Source organism: Nicotiana tabacum, chromosome 13 (genome assembly GCF_000715075.1).
Source record: "Nicotiana tabacum cultivar K326 chromosome 13, ASM71507v2, whole genome shotgun sequence".
NCBI classification, from domain to species: Eukaryota; Viridiplantae; Streptophyta; class Magnoliopsida; order Solanales; family Solanaceae; genus Nicotiana; species Nicotiana tabacum.
Window position 1 is genome coordinate 25,754,572 of NC_134092.1, and position 20,590 is coordinate 25,775,161.

A 20,590-nucleotide genomic window follows, 5' to 3' on the forward strand; every position below is an offset into this window, starting at 1 on the left:
CCCAGAGTTGAGGATGATAAGATCTAGTTGCAAGAGACTGAGGGTGTTGACATTGCTGGGGACATAGATATGTCCAAGGAGACATAGGGAGTCTACTTCACTCTGTCCCTTCCTTTACTCTTATTTTGTTAAGCATTGAGGACAATGCTTATTTTTATTCAAGGGGTGGAGTTTATTTGATCTTATTTGATGATTCTGAGACATTTGGCTTGTAATAACTTGATACTATTTTCTTTTTCTTATCTTATTATGTATATATCTTCTCTTTCTCCCTCATTATGTATATTCGTTATGCTTTCAATAGTTTTTACTTTGTAGATTCTTTATGTTTGTTTTCTTATTAGTTAGTGTTTAATTAGTAGCTTCTTTTTATGTTGTAGTAGATAATAAGCCTTTGGTTTTCTTAATGCCACGGTTCTTTCCAAAGGTAGTTTTTATGTGAACCGGGTGACTCTTCCCAACGATAGATGACGTGACAACTTTCTTAAGGGACTGAGTCCATTTTTGGTGTTTAGGTAATAATGTAATGAATAAAAATACCTAATTAAGTCATGCTCGAAGAGTCAAACATGCTTCATTTGGTACCAACACACTTAACTACATGCTTATGGTTAGAAACAAGGTTTTTGGAAGAAATAACTCTAGTTAGTGACTTTGTGACTCTTGTGTTGACTTAGGAAACCATCGAGTGGTTTTATCGAACCATAGTGATTTTCAGTCTTGAATGTGGTCGTTGTGGGTCCTCAACTCTATCCTCTTTAACAATCCAGTTGCGTGAGGGGTGAGATGGTTTGTTGCTAGTCCAAGTACCCGTGTGAAAGGTCTAGAACTTGCCTCGAATGTGTTTCAAGGCGAAATCTTAAGTTTTGCTTGGCTTGAGAATTGATGGTAGGCTTTCCTTGGCCCGTTTGAGTTTTCTATTGCCTACCAATGATGTCATCCCTAGTCAACCTCTTTGAGTCTTTAGACTTTCTTATTTGCAAACTATGTTACAAGCCTTTACTCGTTCTATTATGACCCTCTCTTGGCACCTGAACTTTCCTTAACACTCATGTGAAACAAATGGCTAAAAACGTAAGTTTGGGGGAGAGACGAAGAAATTGAAAAAGGGTATCAAGGCACAAAAAAAAAAGAATAAATGATGAGAAGAAAAGGCAAAGAAAAGAAAAGAACAAAAAGAAAAATGCAACAAAACGAATAAGTAGAAGAGTTAATGGGATTCAAAGAAAGGCAATGAGCCCAAACATGGAGAAATATGAATGTAATGATCAAGAAAGAGTGATGTTAAGTCTCTCTAGTTCACCAAGAAAAAAAATGCCTCAAAAAATTGGCAAGGTGTGAGCCGAGAATAAAAAGATGGAGTGCTTAAGGAAAGGTGTAACCACTCAACCATATTTTATCCAACCCTAATCCAAAAGCCTTCATTACATCTCGAAAGATGTCCTACCTCATTTCAAGCCGAGTGAGCTTACATTAGTGGCGATCTACATGAGGGAAAAACCTATCATACTTGAAGCCGTACTTGCGACATTCTCTTGAGAGATATGAGTGAACCTTTCACAAATCTTTGGATTGAGTGCTAAAAGTCTTAAGTGAGCTAGGAAAACGGAGAGTAGAGGAGGAGGAGTTTAGAATCCACAATAACCTACATGAGAGAGCGAGCTTCCTCGATGAGTAAAGTCAACTCTTGATGCTCAAGTGTCACATTAGAACTATATGTGCATAAATATTTAATTTGTCACCTTGTTGATAATACATAAGTAGTGTGGGTAATTGTTGGTCCCAACTGATGTGTGAATGGCTCACCTTTGACTTACTGAAATAACCCTTAACTTGTGGAGGTGGGAACTAAATTATTTGCTTGAGGAAAAGCAAAAACTTAAGTTTGGGGGAGTTGATAAGTGAAGATTTTATCTACTTATTAGCACTTTTTAACTTTTGTTTTAGTCTAAAAGCATTGAATTATGTTCCCAAAACTAATAAAATGTGCAAAATAACAGGAATGTTGGAGGTTGGACTCCCGAGATAAAATCTGGCTCAAAGAGGAGAAATCCAAGCACAAGGCAATAAAAGGGCATAAAATCATACAAAGTGCGGTCCGCAGAAGCAATTGCGAACCGCATAATTCCACATGCGGCCACAAATAAAGAAGCAAAATTCAGCAGATATTTGTGCAAATTGTGAACCGCACATGAATTGTGCGGCCGCAAGAGCTGGGCTAGGACTCAAGTTCAGAGAGTGTGCAAATTTTCAAGTCCCGAGTCCCTGGAAATTGCGGACCGCACAAGAATTGTGCGGCCACAGAAAAAGTGCCTTGTGGCCGTAGACATAAATGTGTGGACTGTTGAAGCCTAGTTTGCGACCGCAGACATAATCTGCGGACCGTAAAAATATTGCCTCGCAGCCGCAATTCAGAATTATGCAGCCGGAGAACCCCAGCTCCTGCAAACTGAAGAAGTCTGCAGACCGCATATAGAATTGTGCGGCCGCATAACCTCTCGAGGGGCATTTTTGTCCGAGATTTTCAGACTTGTATAAATAGAAGAGTTTCACGAAATTAGGTCAGGTTTTGACATTAACAATTACTATAGCCGTTTTTCTTTACCTCTTTTGGAGGTTTACTATATTTTGGTATATTTTACAATAGATTTTATTATTTTAAGCTTACATTATGAGTTTAATTAGTCTTTCTTCTTCTTCTTCTTCTTCTTCTTCTTCTTCTTCAAACTCAAGCATGAGTAGCAAGATTTTTATTAGGGTTGTGACCCAACCCTAGTGTATTAACCTTATGGATAATTAAATTAGTCCTTGTTTATGATTGAGTGTTTGTTATTTAACCTAGTTCATGCTTCAATTTGTGGAATTAATGGTTGGAAATATTAGTTCATGCCTATTTGACTTAGTATCTACTTAAGAAAGAGAGACTTAGTCTAGGAAAACTTGGCTAACAAGGAATTGGGTCAATCGAGAGATTGATTAACCCAATTAAAGGGTTCAACCTAGAGATAGTAATAACCTGACTTGAGCTTTTATCAACTGTTTTGTGTGATACCCATTTGGTCTTGAGAAATCCAAATTGGGCAAAACCACTTTCTAACCGAGAGGTATTGAGTGGGTAATTGAGAGTTGATAGCTATAACATACCCCGACTAACAAAACAAGCATTAAAGTCTTTATTCCATTAGGCAAACACCTAGGTAATGGTCATAGTTCTAGGCTTTTTATCAATTTGGAAAACACCCCAAAATAATTATCTCTCATTTTCTTTCTTTAATTTGCAATCAATAGAGTAAAAATTAGAAATAGAAAATTAATCTTTTGTGGAAGTGAAATCTTGATAATTCAATCACGCGCATTAAGATATATACCCCTAACTCCCATTCTTAGCTCCCTGTGGATTGGACCCTGACTTTTAGTTGGGTTTTATTATTGCAAATGACCGTTATATACCTATTTTGAGGTGTGCAATTGGATGCGATCGACTACCAAACCTTCTTTGGGGCCATTTGCTGATAGTATAGCTAGAACTAACCTATGGTTATCCAAGAGAGACCTTAAATAGCGCCTAAACTCTACATTGTGAGAGCCACTACAATTTCAAATTAAGATATTCATAGTTGAACGAGGAAAGATGGTAGACTCAGTTGGGTCTGGGATCGGGAGTTGGGCAGTTAGTGTTGCCGTCTGCTCATGTTTCATGACATTTGGAGTCGGGTAAAGCATCAGAATTATGACCATTGAATATTTCCTGGCTTAGTGATTGGTCGTCACTCCGAAATTTAGGGTGGATATTTTTAGTTCTTGAGGGCATTTGAGTATGAATTTTTTCATACTGCTCCTTGGGGTTGTAAAGTTGTATGCTCTTTAACCATAGAAATTCCGACAGGGTTTCCCTCATCTTTGGTAGAATCTCTGCTAACTCCTGCCTGGTTTGAACGTCTAGTTCATTTGGAGAGGGATGGGGTGTTGGTGGAGGGCTGTCTAGTAGGTTTAGAGGGTCGTAAAAGCTGATGTGTGTGGCATAGGGGGATTGGGGTTTAAATGAGTTGATGGGTTGGAACTAAGGGGCATATATTTGTCCCCAGTTGTGGGGAGGATAAAAGGGAAGAAGATTCATGGTGGGGTTCATCTGTTGGATTAGAGGATACATGGGGTACGTCCATTGGGGTGCTTGGGAGCTTGATGGATGATAATCCATCATTAGAGGTGTTTGGGTGGTGTACCACTAGGTTTGGGCGTAGGCTTCCATGCCAAATCTCATCTTCTCCGTTACTATCTCCGGTAGGTGAGTGGGATTTTGGACTAGAAGGATCACCTCTTGATTGTTGAGTTCTAGTGTAAAGATGAGATTCTAACCTTGTAATCCAATCTCCAACCACAAATAGAGTGGTTGGCCTATTGTCTGTTGTTGAGATGTGTATATCAGTGGTGTTGTGGGATGGGGGTAGTGAGGACCTTGTATGGTTAAGCGGGGAAGTTGGAAGAATTGGTTGTTCGTGTTGATGGCATCCCTCAAGTATGTGTTGTTGTGGGTTGCTGGAAGGTGGGACACTGCATGCTTGGTTTCTGGAGAATTTTTACGAGCGATGAAGTGCAAGAGAGATTAGTAAAAGGTTCATATGTAGTATTAATGGAGGGTAAGAGTGGTGGTATGTATTTGGAGTTCTGTTCATATATTTCAGAAGGTTGGGTGTTTGGATTTGCACGAGAATTGTCACGTGAAGGGGAATGCTTATGTTGTAATGGTAGGAGAGAATTAGAAGGATTAGTGTGAATGATGCATACTGTAGCATGCAAATTTACTGCGCTATGGTTCGTGGAGTTTGGCAGAGTAATGGACGTTACTGTTTGGTGGGTTGATGTGTCAACCTTTGATTCGCTAGAATTGGTGATTTTGTTCATGAGGTGTATTAGTAAGTTGACATGGCTTTCCTGTGCTATTTGTGTGTCCAACCTAGGTTCTAAAACTATGGTTTTATGTGCTATATATTGGTGGTCATGAGTGGTAAGGTTCTGTGGGTAATTGGTGGACATGGGGCTACTGGCATTTTGTGGAGTGGTTATGATGTTCCTTATTAGGAAGTGCGTCTATGTTTGTATTGGGCTCGTGGGTTTGGATGGGCTTGGTAGATGAGGACTTAAGAATTGGGCAATCAGAAGAAATATCTGCTATGGTTATGTTTGGATCAATATTTTCTAAGGAGGCGAATTGATTAATTAAAGTTGTAGTAGGCCTTTTTTCCAATATTGTTTTAGCCGATGTCAAATGGACTGTGGGTGGCCCATTAGGGTTTGAGGATGTACCTGGTGGTGTTGTGTCCATGTGAGCAGTCGACGCCTTCTCCAGCCCTATCGCTTGTGTGTTCAATGGTTGTTTGAGGGGGTGCAATTCTTCGTTGGAGGTGCTGGTTGGCCGGTTGTTGTATCATGTGCTTGATTTATTTTCAAAAGTGACAATTATCCACTCCCCCTCTACTGGTATTTGGTCTGTATGTGGTGTAGTTGATGGAGGCGTATTAGTTGTAAGTAGTGGAGGGGTGTGTAAGTTTAGGATAGAGTAATAATTCCATGTTGTATGCCCAAAGCGACCGCATTTAGTACATAGTTAATTAAGGCCTTCATATAGTAATGTCTGCTTATGGTTGCCTATGTAGATATGTGTTTTGAGTGATTTTTCCAGTGGTACCTCAATACGAATATGGGCATACCTTCCTCTGGTAGTTGCCGAAGTGCAAGTAGCCGCTTTCAGTACATGTCCCAATTTTGACCCTACTCGTTGTAGGATTTTCAAATCATAGAACTCTGTGGGGGAGTTCAGGTAGGCGAACCCACAATGCCGAGTATGCGAGTTGTGTGTTGGAAGCGATAAATTTTGGTTCCCATTTTCGTACAGAGAGGAAGTGATTGAGAATGAAACAAGGTCCTCTATGAAGAGCTTTGTGCATGTTTTCTTTATTTTGTAATTTGATTAGGAAGAAATCAAATCCTAGGTCAATTAATGGGAGAACCTCGGCGGACTTCCAAAGTGAGGTAATTTTATTTCGGAGGATCTGGTGTCCTATTGTTTTGCCAAAAACTTTGACAATAACAAAAAATTGCCATGGGGAGTATAATCTAGATTTATCAGTTTTTGTGAGTGGAAAAAAATTATCATCATCATTTTCATAGTTAGTGTTATGATCTGAGGTCAATTTCCTTGTCAATAGTGTAGTTTGTCATTGTGAAGGAGGATGATTGTGTGTTGGAGACCAGTATGTGTGAAAAGGTTGCAGTTAATGAAGTTGGGGCGGGATCATCAATTTGCATAGTTCCGATGTCAGATGGTTCTTGATCGGAGGAAGTAGCTACATGACTGGGGAGTTTAGGACTCATTTGGGAGGTCTGGACATTCAAGAGACGAATTGAAAGAAGAGGAATTAAAGAGTGTGTTCGTTGGAAAGCGATACATTTTTTTCTAGAGAGAGAGGCTCTCACATCTCTCTAAGCAGTCTTCCGACCTTAAAATTCTATTAAGCACCTTTGACCTTTAATTAAGCAATGTGGGATGTTCGTCCTTTAACGAATATACAACAAACAAAATAGCTGATTATTGTAGAGGACAAATTTCGGTATGATTGTTCTTCACGAATTCTTTCTCACACTATAGTCTGGTGGTATAATAATTACACGTGGTAGTAAGTTGAAAAGCAGCACGAAATACTCTACACTAAACTTCCTTTTATTATCTTCAAGATTAATCTCTCCGGTCCAAACATGTAGAGATGAGCCGCTTTCCTTTGCCGGTTTGATCATGTTTCTCTAATTGGGTGTCTTCTAATTTTTTAAAAATCAAACAAAAATAACATAAATTGGGGTGGTGGGGCAGGGTTGTTGCAAGTCTAAGCCAAAACAATGATAATAACAATGTTCTTTGTAAGATGAAAAAAGAAAAGAAAAGAACGAAGTAAACATCCATCTCTATAGCATTCTCAAAGTTAAATACAACTGATAGGGGCTCAACAATACCAGACTATTGAACAGCTTAAACCAGTAGTAATACTGTGAGAAAGTGATCTGGGAATTTTCTTTAGAGGGATGGATCAAAGTTAACACTGATGGAACATCCAGAGGGAATCCCGGAAGAAATGCAATAGGTTTTTGTTTGAGAGATGAGCATGAGGATACAATCATGGCCTTCTTAATTCCAATCCAATGCAACAACAATGACTAAGTTGAGGCACAGACAACCAAATATGGGGTGGACTAGTGCTTCCAAATTGGAACCAATACTTTCGATTTGGAATCAGACTATGATTGTTGAATAATTAAGACATTAACAACCTCTAACTCAAGAAAATAATTAGAGACATCATCTCAACAAACAATAGGACAGAGGTACACTTCAAACACTACTTTAGAGATGCCAATCAAGTGGCAAATTTTTTAGTTAAACTAGCCTCGTCTAGTGAAAATGATACCTTCCATTACTCATTTAAACAACTTCTGAAAGAGACGAAGGGAACTTTCAACTAGACAACTGCAAGGATTTGATTTTTCTAAGTGAGATTGCCGAAAAAAAGATTGTCGAAGAGAAAAAATGCAGGTTGAAGAATAGATAATGAGAGCAGAGAGGGTCTGATTAAAATGTAAAAATTGGGTTCTTCTTCTTTCTTGTTAAGTGTTTGCATTAAAAATAAATACCCAAATTTACCCCTCCGTAATTTAACAGTCCGTTATTCTTTTGGACTAAAATTAAAGGTCAAATGTGCTTAACCTGACTAAAATTGGAATAATGCAATAATACATGAACTAAAAATGTTTATTAGTCCTATTATTGCCAAAAAGGGTTGGGGATGGGTTTGGGGAGGATCTTTGTTTTTTATTTTAATTATCGGATGACAGAACTCATAGGTCCGACTAATTGAGGTTCGTGTCAGTCATAGCACCCATGTGCTCCTTTACTCCATTCTTAAGTTTGAATTCGAAAAGTTTGGTTAAGGATAAAAGGAGTATATTTATCCCTCCACCTCTTTCCCCCTTCTTTGGTGGTGTGAGGAACCTCTTAGTTTAGAGTAAAATGAGATATCAATATGCAGTGAAGAATTTAAATAATGCTAAGTAGAGAAAACCTTCCAATATAGTATATACTATAAAATGTGTTATGAAGCAATGACGGAGCCCTTGTTCGAGGGGTGACACCCCTTCGTCAGAAATTATACTGTGTTACTAGATAAATTTTTTATTCTATGCATATATATTATATGTTGAATTCCATTGGCTGTTTTATATGTTTAATTTTTATATTTTGATACCCCTTAGTAAAATTCTAGCTCCACCGCTGCTATAAGGCTAGCCTCGACGGACATGTATCTCCTTTTTATGTCTGCAGCTAAATGTACCACTTCCACAAAAATAGCATTTCCTCTATCCCAATTTATGTTGTATTTTTTGTTATTCAAGAGTCAAATTATGTGAATTTGAACTAATATGTTAAAATATAATATTTTATCGTATTCATACGGAAAGAATTGTAACTTATAGTACTTTTTATGTAGATTTTGTATATTTTAATTTTAATTTTAAAATAGTAAGTTATTTAAACCAATTTAGCTTTAACAATTTGTCAAATTACCTCTCGAAAAACAAAAAGTATCACATAAATTGAGATTCAAAGAATAATACTTTTTATTATTACTATATGACTGTTTGATTTTTGAAACTGAAATGCATAACTACTCGTTTTTGCTCTTGATAATTATTGTTACCAAGAGAAGGGTTGGGCAGCCCACCAAGGGCTATTCATTTTTCTGCCCCGTTATTGATAATGGTTTATTTTTTAATTATAGAATTTAAAAAGTGGTGAATTGTTCATTTAAATAGTGAAATTGTTCGTGCTTCGAATGGTGCATTAGTAAAATTAGAATTGATCTTTTCATGCATTAAATCGAGATAGAAGAGATACTTTTATTCTATTGCATATACACAAAAAAGCAAAAGAGTTAATTATTTAGTTCGGATTTTTCTCGTAAAAGAAAAGATAGGATTCCTGATTATTCAGGCCTTAATCGAATCATATGTGCTGGTCAGTATAATCTCATATATTCGCCTATTTTCCACGAGGATTCTGATTTATTGTCAAAAAGGCGAAGAAATAAATTAATCATTCCACTACACTCGATTCAAGAACTCGAGAATCACAATAAGTTGACACGCGATAGAAATTGATCAGAAGGAAAGATCACGGTCTTTTTGGATAGATTGTGTCCTACCAACAACCAATTATTAAATATCCTTTTTATATTCTCATTAACTTTCAGAAGCAGACCATGATTGAATCAAACAAGCCCCGTTAGTTGGACTCAATCAGCTAGAGAAGTCGGGCGAAATAATGACCTAGGTGTTACACGCAGGAATTCGAATTGAACTTGAGGATCGCAGCACTGCCTTAGGAATTGCTCGAAAAAGTAGTAGAGATAAGGAATTTGCAGAAGAAAGAAGAAAAGAGAAGAAGAAGAAGAAGAAGAAGAAGAAGAAGAAGAAGAAGAAGAAGAAGGAGAAGAGAGAAATTAGGATAGAATTGTATGTATTGATTGATGAAATGAAAAATGTAGCTTACAACACTATTTGTACTAATTACATTGTATAAAAAATGATAAAGCTACAACAGATTCTATTCTATCTGAATTCTGTTATTCTAACTACCTCAACTAACTTTAACTAACTCTCCCTCCCTGTAACTAACTTTTGACTTGCACAACTTCTTCTTCTATACTTGAGCTGCTAGAGGTAATCTTCTATAATTTTGTATCAGTACTCTCCCTAATCGAAGATCCTTGTCCACAAGGATCAAAAGAAGGGAACCTAGTTTGTAGGATTGTAACAAACTCCCATGTAGTAGCATCAGCAGGAAGTCCTTGCCACTTAGACTTATGCAACAACCTTATTTCCTTTCTTGATCATTCTTCTTTGCAAGATTAGTTCAGGATCATGGCAATAAGGATTGGCCAAATCAATTACTGAAGGATAAGAAATCTGAGATGGAACTTCATAGCATCGTTTCAACAATGAAACATGCATTGTGGGGGTGAATCTTAACTCCAGCAGGAAGTAATAGAGTGTAGGCAACTGGACCCACTTCTTTTGAGAATCTGAAAAGATCAATAGTATTTAGAAGCCAACTTGTGTGATGAGTGGTTGGATCTTCAGATAGACCCAATCACCTATATCAAATTGCCTATCACTTCTGTGTGAATCTGCTTATTGCTTCATTCTATGTTGAGCTCTTCTCAAATGGTGTTTAAGCAACTGCAATTTCAGCTCCCTATGGATCAAATTGTTATCAACTTCAGCTGAAGCTGACTCCCCTGACAAGTAGGGTAGATGTAAGGAAGGTGGTCGGCCATATAGTGCTTCATAAGGAGTGATCTATATGGCTCAGTGAAATGAGGTGTTATACCAGTACTCAGCCATGGGCAAGCAAGAGTACCAGTTAGCAATATCTTCATTGTAGTAGCACCTTAAGTAGGTCTCAAGACTTCTGTTCAACACCTCAGTCTGTCCATCAGATTGGGGATGGCATCCAGAAGATGTGTTCAATTGAACTCCTTACAGTGAGAACAGTTATTTCCAAAAGGTACTGATAAAGATATCATCTCGATCACTAGTAATGGTATTAGGTAGGCCATGTAATCTTACCACAATGTCTAAGAATACTTTAGCAACTGATTGAGCAGTATAAGGATGCTTTAGTGGAATAAAATGACCATACTTGCTACGCTTGTCCACTACTACTATATCACCTCATAACTATTAGATTTAGGGAGACCATCAATGAAACCCATACTGATTTGAGACCATACTACATCTGGAATAGGTAATGGTTGTAACAAGCCAGGATAATCAATTAAGTCAGATTTATTCTTTGGCACACATAACATTTCTGAACCAAATCTCTTACCTCTTTCCTCATGTTCTTCCAATAGAACAGTATCAGTAGTCTCCTTAGAGTAGCTTCAACACCTGAGTGTCCACCTTGAGGGGTTGCATGCCACAGAGTTATAATTGTCTTTCTCAATTCTTGCACCTTGCTTATCACCAATTTGCCCCTTCTCCTTAGCTGACCTTGAAACCATGTGAACTGCTTGTGAGTATGTGTTTCAGCTTGGAGTTCTTCAATGAGGTACTTCAGCTCTTGATTTGAGTTCCAACTATCAATTATAGTTTGAAAAACATCAGTATCACTAGGTGAAACCACCATTGCCAATATGTCAGCTCTAGTCACTCTAGAAAGTGCACCAACTACTTTGTTCTTCACCCCCTTCTTGTACTCTATTGAATAATCAAATGGCATTAGTTTGGTTAGCCATAGAAGCTGGGAGTTAGTGTGCAGAGTCTGATCCATAAGATACTTCAAGGCCATTGGTCAGTTTTGATGATGAATTTCTATCCCAACAACTACTGTGACCATTTTGTTACTACATTTACAATAGCCAATAACTCTCTATCATAGATAGATAGAGTTTCATGTCTAGGGGATAAGCCCTTTCTAATAAAAGCTATTGGATGCCCTTCATGCATGAGTCCTTCTCCAATGCCATAGCCACTGCATTAGTTTCCATAATGAAGGTTTTGCTAGTATCTGGTAGAGCTAGAGTAGGAGCTTGGGTGAGTGCTTTTTTCAAAGCTACAAATGTTGCATCTGCTGAAGTTGACAATTTGAAAACATCATTCTTAGTGAGATCAGTTAGAGGTTTGCAAATCACTCCAAAACCTTTAATAAATCTTCTGTAATAACCAGTTAGGCCCAGAAATCCTCTAAGCTATTTGAGAGTTATTGGTGTAGGCAAGTTCTGTACAGCTTCTATCTTTTGAGGATCAGTAGATACCCCATTAGTTGTGATTAAATATCCTAAGTACTCAATCCTTTGAACCCCAGAGAAACATTTGCTCTTTTTAGCAAAGAACTGATGTTTACTCATCTCCACAAAAACAGACCTCAAATGAATTAAGTGATCCTCTATAGTGCTACTGTAAATGAAGATATCATCAAAGAAGACCAACACATATTTTATGAGAAACTTCTGGAAAATAAAGTTCATCAATCCTTGAAATATTGCAGGAGCATTGGACAGACCAAATGGCATTACCAGATATTCAAAATGTCCAGAATGAGTTCTGAATGCAATTTTAGGCACATCTTCCTTGGCCATTCTGAGTTGATGATAACCAGAACTCAGGTCTATTTTAGAGAAGATCTTAGAACCTCCTAGTTCATCTAGCAAATCTTCTACAATGGGGGGAATAGTAAACTTGTTTTTCAAAGTGTATTTATTCAAGTTCCTATAGCTGACACAAAGCCTCCATGAGCCATCCTTCTTACCTACTAAAACCATTGGTGAAGCAAAAGGACTGCAGCTGGGCTGAATGATTCCTTGGTCTAGCATTTGCTGTACAAGACCTTCAATAATATCCTTCTTAACTGAAGGATACCTATAAGGCCTTTTATTCATATGCTCAGTTCCATTTTACTGAATAATTTTGTGATAATAAATACCCTTAGAGCTTCAAATAATCTAGAGTACTCAACTAGTAATTGTACTAGTCGGGCATTTGTCTTAGGCTCTTCCTCAACTTTAATGGCATGCCATTGCTCTCCTGCACTCCCCAAAGGTACCACATGTATCATGCATAGTTGAGACAGATCCCCTGCATGTTTGACTAATTTATCAGCTCCTTGAACTTTTACTTGACTACCAGCACCCCTGAGAAAGTGTTTCCTTCCTTTGTACCAAAACTCCATAGTCAACCTCATAAAATTCTTCTTAATGTCCCCAAGTGTTAGTAGCCATTGTACTTCTAGCACCACCCTACAAGAGCCTAAAGGTAGCAGTAAAAACTCTGTTGAGAATTCAGTACCCTGCAGCAACCATGTAATTGTGCATACCTTATCTACCATCATGTTTTCATTAGTAGCAGCTACTAATTGGGGATTTGTAGACTTGACTGTACACCCTAAATGCTTGACCAATTCAGGGTCTATAAAATTATGAGAACTCAAGTATCAATTAGTATACTTAAAGCCTTTTTTGCATGATAACCAATAACCTTTAAGATCATGTATGCTAGTGAACCATTCAAAGCATGGATAGAAATTTCCATCTGTTCCATACATTGAGATGGTTCCAGCTAGTCAATACCTCCATCTTGTATTACTAACTCATGTTCTTCATCTGTATGAGACACTTCCTCTAACTCCTCCAGTTCTAATAGATACAACTATTTTGAACTATTACACACCTGGTGTATATTTCTCATTATAGAAATAACACAATCCTTTTGCTCTTTTCTCATTCATCTTATCTATGCTTAGTGTCCTTTTAGTAAACCCTCTAGTATAAGAAGAATTACTAGAATTAGGAGTTGGTAATAAGGGCTTACTACTGTTGCCTTGTCCTGCATATCTCTTAGTTGAAAAGTTGGTTGTGTGGTTGTTTAGTTGCAGCCAAGTATCCTTCTTACACTCTTGTAGTTCTATACACTTGAGATAGAGTTGTTGGATTGGTCAACTTGACATCAATGTTCAACTCATGCTTCAGACAACCAATAAAGTAGCTGATTGCATTACCTTGATATCGTCTCACCCTATTCAGATTCCTTTCAAAGATGGCTTGGTATTCCTTTACACTTACAGTCTGTTTAATCTTTTTGATTTCTTTCATTAAATCATCGAAATCAACTCCAAACCTCTCAACTAATGCTATCACATACTCATTCCAAGTAGCTGGTTGGAGGTATTGTTTATACCTCATAAATGACAGATGCCATTGAATAGCTTCACCTTCCAAGTGCATAGTAGCTACTTCCACCTTTTCCTCAGCATCAACCTTCTCTATGGCAAAGAACTACTCGATTTTGAACAACCACGATCTAAGATCTTCTCTTGTGAATCTCAAAAACTCCATCCTTGACCACCTAAAGAAATTAGAATGGTATTGATGGTAGCTGCCAGGGCTTTTATCTCGCTGAGATCTCACTTGAAATGGTTCACATTTATTTTGCAATGGCGATTTGTCCTTATGAAGATTTCTAGAATTGGATAGTTGTTCCTTCAGTTCGTGGACTGTTTGATCCAGATATTTCAGATTGGAAACTTCCCCAGACAAAGCTCCCACATCTACTATTAATTTCTGCATCAACTCACGTAAGTCCACAGATTCTTTAGTTGAGTTTTCATTCGATCGAGTACACTTCTTCATGATTCCAAGGATCGTAGGCTCAGATACCAATGTTACACGATTGTAAAAATTTGAATTGAACTCAGGGATCGCAACACTGCCTCAGGAATTGCTCGAGAAAGCAGTAAAAATAAGGAATTTGCAGAAGAAAAAAGACGAGAGAAGAAGAAGAAGAGAAGAGAGAAATTAGGATAGAAATGTATGTATTGATTGATGAAATAAAAAAATGTAGTTTACAACACTATTTGTACTGAGTACATTGTATCAAAAATGATAAAGCTGCAGGAGATTCTTTTCTAACTGAATTCTGTTATTCTAACTACCTCAACTAACTTTAATTAACTCTCCCTCCCTGTAACTAACTTTTGACTTGCACGACTTCTTCTTCTATACTTGAGCTGCTCGAGCTAATATTCTATAATTGTTTATCAGTACTCCCCCCCAATCAAAGATCCTTATCCACAAGTATCAAAAGAAAGGAACCTAGTTTGTAGGATTGTAACAAACTCCTATGTAACATCATCAGTAGGAAGTCCTTGCCACTTAACTAAGACTTGTGCAACAACTTTATTTTCTTTCTTCACCATTCTTCTTCGAAAGATTAGTTTAGGATCATGGAAATAAGGATTGGCCAAATCAATTACAGGAGGATAAGAAATCTGATATGGAACTTCATAGCATCTTTTCAATAATGAAACATGCACTATGGGGTGAATCTTAACTCCAGCAGGAAGTAATATAGTGTAGGCAACTTGACCCACTCTTGTCCTAGTGGTGAGCACCCTCCACTTTCAACCAAGAGGTTGTGAGTTCGAGTCACCCCAAGAGCAAGGTAGAGATTTCTTGGAGGTAAGGAGCTGAGGGTCTATCGGAAACAGCCTCTCTACCCCAGGGTAGGGGTAAGGTCTGCGTATACACTACCCTCCCCATACCCCACTAGTGGGATTATATTGGGTTGTTGTTGTTATTGTTGTTGTTGTTGTTATTGTTGTTGTTGCAACTGGACCCACTCGTTTGAGAATCTGAAAAGGTCCATAGTATTTAGAAGCCAACTTGTGTGATGAGTGGTGGGATATGGTCACTTGTTTATGGAGTTGGATCTTTAGATAGACCCAATCACCAACATCAAATTGCCTATCACTTCTGTGTTAATCTGCTTGTTGCTTCATTCTATGTTGAGCTCTTCTCAGATAGTGTTTAAGCAACTGCAATTTCAGCTCCCTATTGATCAAAGTGTTATCAACTTCAACTGAAGCTGACTCCCCTGACAAGTAGGGTAGATGTAAGGAAGGTGGTCGGCCATATAGTGCTTCATAAGGAGTGGTCTATATGGCTCAGTGAAATGAGGTGTTATACTAGTACTTAGCCATAAGTAAGCAGGAGTACCAGTTAGCAGCATCTTCATTGCAGTATTACCTTAAGTAGGTCTCAAGACTTCTCTTCAACACCTCAGTCTATCTATCAGATTGGAGAAGGAAAAAGAGGACTGAGTTTGGAACATAGACAATATGAATTCGTCAATGGGAAGGAAAATTGATAAACTTAGAGAGGATTTTAAGAGGATGTTTCCGCTAAAAGGGTCTTTCAAAATAAGGGTTTATGATTGGCGGCATGTATTCATGGATTATACTGATGAAGAAGACTTTAAGCGATTCTATGGATAAAGAACAAGGATCCTATGTGGTATGATAATGAGGGTATACAGGTGGACTAGAAATTTCAAGGCAGATATTGAGTCTACCCTCGCCCTAGTATGGGTGACTTTGCCGGAATTACCATGGCACTATCATGATTGGGCTGCACTGGAGCGTATATTGGAACCAATTGGACCTCTAATAGCACTCGACAAAGCCACAATTGCTCGAACTAGACCCACTACTGCAATAGCTCGCTTTGAAATTGACCTTACCAGGCCTTGGCTGAAGGAGATAGAAGTAACATTGATGTACAACTTTGGTGAAGTTGATATGTTTAATCAGGTGATTGAATTTGAAACCATACTAGAATTTTGCTTTCATTATAGGATGCAGGGCCACTCTGATGGTAACTGCAGGCTACAACATATTACAGAGATCATCACAAGCCCATCAGATGTTGATAAGACCAAACTGAAAGAGAATGAAAAAAGTAAAGACGAAGAGGGATGGACAAAAGTGAGGAATGCAAAGAATAGCAAGAGGAACCTGCAAAGTGGAGCAAAACAGAAGCAACATGTGGAATGGGTAGCAGGAAAGAAATCAGTTCCTTCACCTGTTAGAACAAAAGCTGATCAAACAATTCCATTCCAACATGTAGAGAACTCTATGGAGATTAGCGAGCCACAGGAAATAGATAACTCTATAGGAATAATCGAAGGGAGAACCATAGAAGAAAGGAATATACAGGGAGCCATGAAAATCAAAGGGAAAAAGAAAAAGAAAGGAAAGAAGAGTAATAATGTAGCTATAACTAAGAAGAAGGTGAAGAAGTCAAAGAAAACAACTGTTACCGTTCCAGAATAGTGTGAGGAGCAGTTGCTACAGGTTGAAAAGGAGCTCCTCAATGTTACAGAGGAACATGATAAGAAAGTGACCTCAAGCAAGAGAAGGAGGTTTAAGTCTAAAATGCCACCTCAGGGACTAACCAAGTGGGATGTCGATAAAAGCCCAGACGCAGATATCTTCCCAGAATTTAAGTTGAAGATAGTAGAGGTGAGAGGGGCGAAGGGTGAACATGGTCTTAATACAACATTAGCAATTGAAGTGCATGAATTAAAACAACAGAAATCCCCAACCCAAGACCCCAGATTTTCCATACCTCAGTGGAGAGAAAACAATGGCAGCCACTTCACAGAAAGAGTCCATGATACACAAGACACAGACATGGAGTTAATACATAATGAAAATGAGATCACAAAATCAAATGATGAAAATGCTAGGAGACCTCATAGGGCACTAGACTTCGAGGAGGACAATGGTCTAGGAGGTGGTGTTAAGGACAAAATAACATAATTCAACAATCTCTCGCCAAGGGATCAACACAACTCCATGGGGGACAAAAAAAGACAACCAACAAAGGATACAAGATGTAACAAAAAGGAGGCGAAAGCCTCAACCCATAATAGTTCCCAATGATTAACTTTGTATCGTGGAACATAAGGGGCATGAAGTCCCAAGAAGCCTCTGAAAGGCTAAAATCTCTTCAAAATCAACATAAACTACCATTCATTTTTGGTGTATGAGCAAATTGTTAACTCCTCCAAGATTGTGAGATACTAATTATAACTTGGTCTGCGAAATAGTTTCTTTAACTGTAATAATAAGATATGGATCTTTTGGTCCTCTGACTTAACTATAAAGGTCTTGAAGGACTCCGAACAACAAATTACATACCAAGTTTTGATGTCAGGCAGCCCCGTCCCTCTACACACAATGATTGTTTATGTCTACTCAACTAAGAAGACAATTATGGGATGAGTTGAGAGCGTGGGATAACAAAATTAGGGTCCATGGGCAGTAGTAGGAGACTTTAATGTCATACTTCAAGCTGAGGAGAAATCAGGTAGAAGATCGTATAGGATAGAGGAAAGCATTGACTTCCAGAGTTGCATTGATGACTGTAATATCTTATTATTACAGTTAACAGATGCGGGATTCTATGGCAATAAGTTCACTTGGAGTTATAATAGAGGTTTTCCTAGGACTATCTGAAAGAGACTCGATAGAGTATTGATAAATTCAAAATGGACAAACATATGGGGGGGGGGGTATAGTGACACATTTAGCTAGAGTCGGCTCAGACCATGCTCCTTTGTTGATTACCATGAATACCACAGAAAATAATGGTCCAAAGTACTTCAATTCCTGGATTTTTGGGCAGAGCATAAAGACTTTGTTTCTGTGGTTCAAGAAATATGGAATGAAAAATCCTACGTGGGTACTACATCAGAAACTAGAAAGACTATGCAAAAGACTTAGTATATAGTCAAGGCAAGCATTTGGAGATATATATAAAGAGCTAAAATGATTGGATAAGGAAATATCAAAACTGGAAAAAATAATTATAGAACATAATTCACCACTTAGAAGATCTAAGTTTAACAAAGTTAAAGTAGATTACCTACAGGTTATGAAGGCACAAGCTGCAGCCTTGAGATAAAATGCAAAGGCTGATTGGCTAAAAAATAGGAATAAGAACACTGCCTACTTTTATAGTATCATAAAGGGGAGAAGGAAGAGGCTAAATATTCAGAGGATATAAGATGAAAAGAGTATATGGAGGAAATGAAATGAGGACATAGCAACGATAACAATTCAATATTTTCAGAAAATTTTTGATCACAGAGATGCCATAGATGACATGGCAACTCTGAATTGCCTAAGTCCTACAGTGATAGAAGAAGATAATGTAATGCTACAGCCATACCTACAATGGAGGAGGTAAAACATCATTTTCTCTATAAATCCAAAAAGTGCACCAGGACCATATGGACTAAATGCAATCTTTTACGAGGTATGTTAGGTAGTAATCTCAGATGATGTGTATAATGCAATAATGACTTATTTTAGGGGGGAGGGGGTGCAAACTTCCCCAAATTCTTTACCCACACCTACATTATCATGCTAGCAAAGGTAGATTTCCCACATAACCTAACTGATCTCAGGCCAATCAGTCTATATAATATTTCACGTGAATCATATCAAAAGTGTTGAATGCTAGAGTAACCCAATTGCGACCAAGGATCATATCCCCCAACCACTCAGGGTTCATTAAAGGTAGACTAATCTCTGAAAATATACTAATGGAACTAGAGATTATTAGAGACTTTAGAAAACCAAATAAAGAGAGGAATATGGTGATGAAACTGGATATGGCAAAAGCATATGATCGGGTTGCTTGGCCATTCCTATTTTGTAAGATGAGAAAGCTCGGGTTTTCTGAAGAATGGATAGAGCTAATTTACATGCATATATCTGGAAATTGGTACTCCTTAATAGTAAATGATCAGAGATATGGTTTCTTTAAGTCTAAGAATAGGTTGAGACAAGGAGATTAGATGTCACCGTCACTCTTTGTACCGAGCCCAGAGCTACTTTCCACCATGCTAAATGAGTTGCAGAACAAGAAAAATTTCAGCAATATTTTCATGAACAGACTAGGTCCACAGGTTACACATTTGGCTTTTGCAGATGACCTAATGCTGTTCTCAAGTGATAAGAAGAGTACACTTAAGCATATAATGAAAACCTTGGCAAAATACAAAGTTGTGTCGGGACAAAAATTAAATAAAGCAAAGAGTTGTGTTATGTTAGATCCAAAGGCGTCAATGAGGACTATGGAGAGAGTGATCAGACTTATGGGGATGCGCATCAAACACTTTCCAATCATATATTCGGGATGCCAATTGGTTTCATGGAGATAGAAGATTGCTTATTACTGAAGTATGGTTAATAAAGTGACTAGTAGAGTGAAGGGATGGCAAAATAAACTCCCCTCAATAGGAGGAAAAACCATACTTATCATGCATGTATTACAAGAAATTCCTATACATCTATTATCAATAGTACACCCACATAAATGAGTATTAGCTCAAATAGAGAAAATATTAGAAAATTTCTTTTGGAGAGGTGCAGACGGTCATGATAGACATCATCGAGTAGCCTGGCAATCGTTGTACTATCCTTACAACGAAGGAGAAGCTCAGTTTAGTTGCCTAGAAGATATTTGCAAAGCTTTTACAGCGAAGTCATAGTAGAATCTCAGGACTGGGAACTCATTATGGAGAGACTTTATGCTTGCCAAGTATTGTAGAAGAGGTCATCCCATAATCATGCAATGGAATCCAGGGCAATCTCAAACCTGAAAGGAGTTATGCAATATCAAAGAGGTAGTAGAAAAACAGATAGCCTGGAAGATTGGTGAAGGAAATGTCTCTTTCTGGTTTGATAATTGGACCAGAAAAGGGGCTCTATGTAGACTATTGGATGAGGGGTCCAATCCCAAAAATGTACCACTGAAAGAAGTGTGCGTCAATGGGGCTTGGCAACTGTATACATTGGGGATCGATATTCAAGAAGCATTGAAAAATGAAGTGTTAGACCAACAAATCATAGTGAATCCGGGAAAGAAGGACAAGGCCATTTGGATTACTACCAGTAATGGCTATTCTACTGTTGCTTCGGCTTGGGATTATATAAGGCAAAATAGAAACCGGTCATAGGTAAATTCAAAGATTTGGAAAAAGCAGGTACCTTTCAAAATGGCTTTCAACACATGGACGATGCTGAATAACAGGTTACCTACTGATGATCGCATACAAAACTTTGGAATCCATGTGGAGCCAAAATGCTACCGTTGTAGACCTCTGTAGAAGAGGTTGAAAGTGTTGAACATTTCTT

General features: G+C 37.9%; 2 protein-coding genes across 2 annotated transcripts; both read right to left on the bottom strand.

Annotated features, from left to right (window-relative positions):
- Nucleotides 1–10,236: 10,236 nt before the first annotated feature.
- Nucleotides 10,237–11,398, bottom strand: LOC142168032 (uncharacterized). Its single transcript, XM_075228684.1, has 2 exons — nucleotides 10,937–11,398; nucleotides 10,237–10,404 (listed from the first exon to the last, which is right to left on the bottom strand). The coding sequence occupies exons 1-2, from the start codon at nucleotides 11,396–11,398 to the stop codon at nucleotides 10,237–10,239; spliced, it is 630 nt and encodes a 209-aa protein (XP_075084785.1).
- Nucleotides 11,399–11,534: 136 nt separating this feature from the next.
- On the bottom strand, nucleotides 11,535–14,234 carry LOC107772617 (uncharacterized). Its single transcript, XM_075228685.1, has 6 exons — nucleotides 14,013–14,234; nucleotides 13,498–13,880; nucleotides 13,276–13,367; nucleotides 12,561–13,014; nucleotides 11,865–12,468; nucleotides 11,535–11,798 (listed from the first exon to the last, which is right to left on the bottom strand). The coding sequence occupies exons 1-6, from the start codon at nucleotides 14,232–14,234 to the stop codon at nucleotides 11,535–11,537; spliced, it is 2,019 nt and encodes a 672-aa protein (XP_075084786.1).
- Nucleotides 14,235–20,590: the final 6,356 nt, after the last annotated feature.

Coding starts and splice junctions, on each gene's coding strand:
- LOC142168032 (XM_075228684.1), bottom strand. CDS start 11,398: ATGGCCTTGAAGTATCTTATGGATCAGACTCTGCACACTAACTCCCAG. Junction 10,405..10,936: donor GGAAGAACATGAGGAAAGAG/GTAAGAGATTTG, acceptor TGAGCCATATAG/ATCACTCCTTATGAAGCACT.
- LOC107772617 (XM_075228685.1), bottom strand. CDS start 14,234: ATGAAGAAGTGTACTCGATCGAATGAAAACTCAACTAAAGAATCTGTG. Junction 13,368..13,497: donor GTGTATAGAACTACAAGAGT/GTAAGAAGGATA, acceptor TTCTTATACTAG/AGGGTTTACTAAAAGGACAC. Junction 11,799..11,864: donor ATTTAATCACAACTAATGGG/GTATCTACTGAT, acceptor ACTCTCAAATAG/CTTAGAGGATTTCTGGGCCT.